The sequence below is a fragment of the Penaeus vannamei genome, chromosome 11, assembly GCF_042767895.1.
Source record: "Penaeus vannamei isolate JL-2024 chromosome 11, ASM4276789v1, whole genome shotgun sequence".
NCBI lineage: Eukaryota > Metazoa > Arthropoda > Malacostraca > Decapoda > Penaeidae > Penaeus > Penaeus vannamei.
The window spans coordinates 27,006,434-27,008,933 of record NC_091559.1 but is presented as its reverse complement, the minus strand read 5'-3'; the positions used below and the strand labels follow the sequence as shown (position 1 = coordinate 27,008,933).

Genomic DNA, 2,500 nt, shown 5'->3' with positions numbered 1-2,500 from the left:
ACTGTAAGCTAGAATCTTCATGTCCATTTACTTGTAAAAACCTAGACATTTTATTTTTTCATCCAGGCTCTATCTTTACATAATATTATGTCTCTGACATCCCATATATATTGTATTGGGTAGTGAGATTTCATATCTATATTTCCTATATCTAAATGAAAGGAATTTTTAATGTCAGTAGTTAATTTCCTGAATATCATAGGTTTTGCATATAAGACATTTTTTTTATAGATCTCACATTTATTCTTAACTTTAAAAATATAGGTAGTTAAGTCAGTACTTTTAGTTTGTTTTTGCTGGTAACTTCATATCATAGGTATAGGTGTTTTGTGAGACATTTGACACTACTGTGACTTCACAAATTAATCTTTTGGTTATTCATAAATGGACTCCACCTTGAAAGATCTGGAATAGTTATATTGAACTGAGTATCCAGACCTGTGAGGTTGTGTGTTTACTATCTCCCTGTCAAGCCCAGACTGTTACCCCATACTTTTGACACTTTTTGTAGGTGACAGTGAAAAGATCTCACCTCACACTCTCCCTGGCAACATGTAATTCAGAACTGGTCACACTTAAGAAAGAGTGTGAGGAGTCTCAAAGGGCAGCTGATGAATTAGCTGATATTATAGTCCAGGCCAAGCGTGATGTGCAGTTGGAGTACGAGTCTAATCTAAGCCAAGCAAAGGAGCAGCTTGCGGAGGTATTCTTTTTTTTTGTGTGTGTGTGTGTTTCTGAATTGAGGGGCTGTTGTTTTGGGAACTGCACCATTGGTTTTGTGTTTAAATCTCTGAGAAGAGAAAAAAAAACAAAAATATACTTAGGAACTGCTCATCATATTTTATTATTGGGTGACATTTTTTGAGAGAATGATACTGGAAATAATGATGATATATGAAGATAAAGCTGACATTAATGGTAATGATAATTATACTAAATATAATGATTACAAATAGTCATGATAATGAAAATAATATGTTATGATGAGAGTAATTATAATAGTATTGATATTTCATAAATAAACTGTAATCTCAAAACACTCTTGGAAACCATTTTTTATTTGTCAAGATACACAATTTTTTATTATAAAGTTTTACTGGTGACTTGCAAGGATGTTAAATATGAAAACACTGATGATGTGTGTAAATAAAATCACCCTAGTTGTAGTCCTCTTGGCCATATGACAATTTAATTATATTTTAAGGCATTAGCAAGACTTAGGTGAAGTAAAGAGGGTAGTTCATGGAATTGAAAAAGTTTCCACTTCTGTGTGATTATGGCTTATATTCTCTATTGTAGGGGATAAATTGTCCAAACTTTTTGCAGTGGATATTTTAATTGTGTGTAGAAAATGCACCCTTTCTTATCCTTTTCTCCCCCTCTTGTTTCTTAATGCCAAGTGTCTTGTAATACAGAGATTATCTCCTTGAAACATTCCTTTTCATTTTATTCCTCTTTTCATCCCACTGTATCTCTTTCTGGCCCTTTTTGTTCTCCTTTTTATCTCCCTAACACTGCCATCATTGTCAGATATTTACCATGAGTAGCCAAATTACTGCAGTGTATTGAAAAGGAATGGCTGCATTGTATAACAGTTTAGCATAGCCACCGAGATAGATTATGCTGGTGTCCTGTTTGATGGTAGAGTATCATTCTTAGTTTGTTGAATTTAATAAAGATTTTGCAAGAGACACCTCATCTTTTGTGATATGTTTTATATGTGATGGAAGGACTTTTCCATTCTTTGTCTTGCCTACAGATATTTCTATTTTGTGAATATTTCTGGTTTCAGGATTTATTGGCTGGATTAGGTCTGATAGCACTTTATTTGTAAATTCACAAGGATTTTGCTGTTTTCATATATATACAAAAATGAACTAGTTAAGTAACAAAGAAGAATTATTACATGATTAACACTAAAGTACAAATAAGTGATTGATGTGTAACAGAATAATTCTTTTCATAACTGGGTTAATTTTACTGAATGTACTGATTTCCAAGAGCATTTTTATTTTCAAAGGCCATTTTGTCAGAATTCATGTGGTGCTTGCAGTACTGCAGTTGAACTTAAGGAAGAGGCCATTTACATTTCTCAGAAATTAACCCTTATTTGATTCTCAGATACTTGTATCTTCACCATGAGTTTGAGAAAAGAGTGCATGCTTTAGAAATAAATTGAGCATCATATCTGTAATTCATTGAATTCCTGGGATGGTGTCTGTGTAAAACTTCTGTTTTTGCCTGTGAATGGTTTGGATATTTAGTGTTTTGCTATGTTCATATGATGTGACGTGGTATGTGAGAGGTTGGTTCTAAGTCTTTGTAGTATGCTGGTTTTACTGTTTTGAAAATAGTCACTAGTTATACAGGTCTGTGATTGCTGCTGATTGAAGTTGTTATTTTTATGTTAAAATTGAAATATAAGGAATTGTGTCTATATATATATATATATATATATATATATATATATATATATATATATATATACATATATATATAT

The 2,500-nt window shown here is 32.0% G+C and overlaps 1 protein-coding gene across 1 annotated transcript in view; it reads left to right on the top strand.

Moving 5' to 3' along the window:
- Window positions 1-2,500, top strand: part of LOC113823463 (uncharacterized) — a gene marked incomplete in the record, with an annotated part of 70,317 nt that overhangs the window by 10,424 nt on the left and 57,393 nt on the right. The window contains 1 exon segment of the mRNA XM_070127130.1: window positions 512-703. Coding sequence (XP_069983231.1) covers window positions 512-703 — 192 coding nt within the window.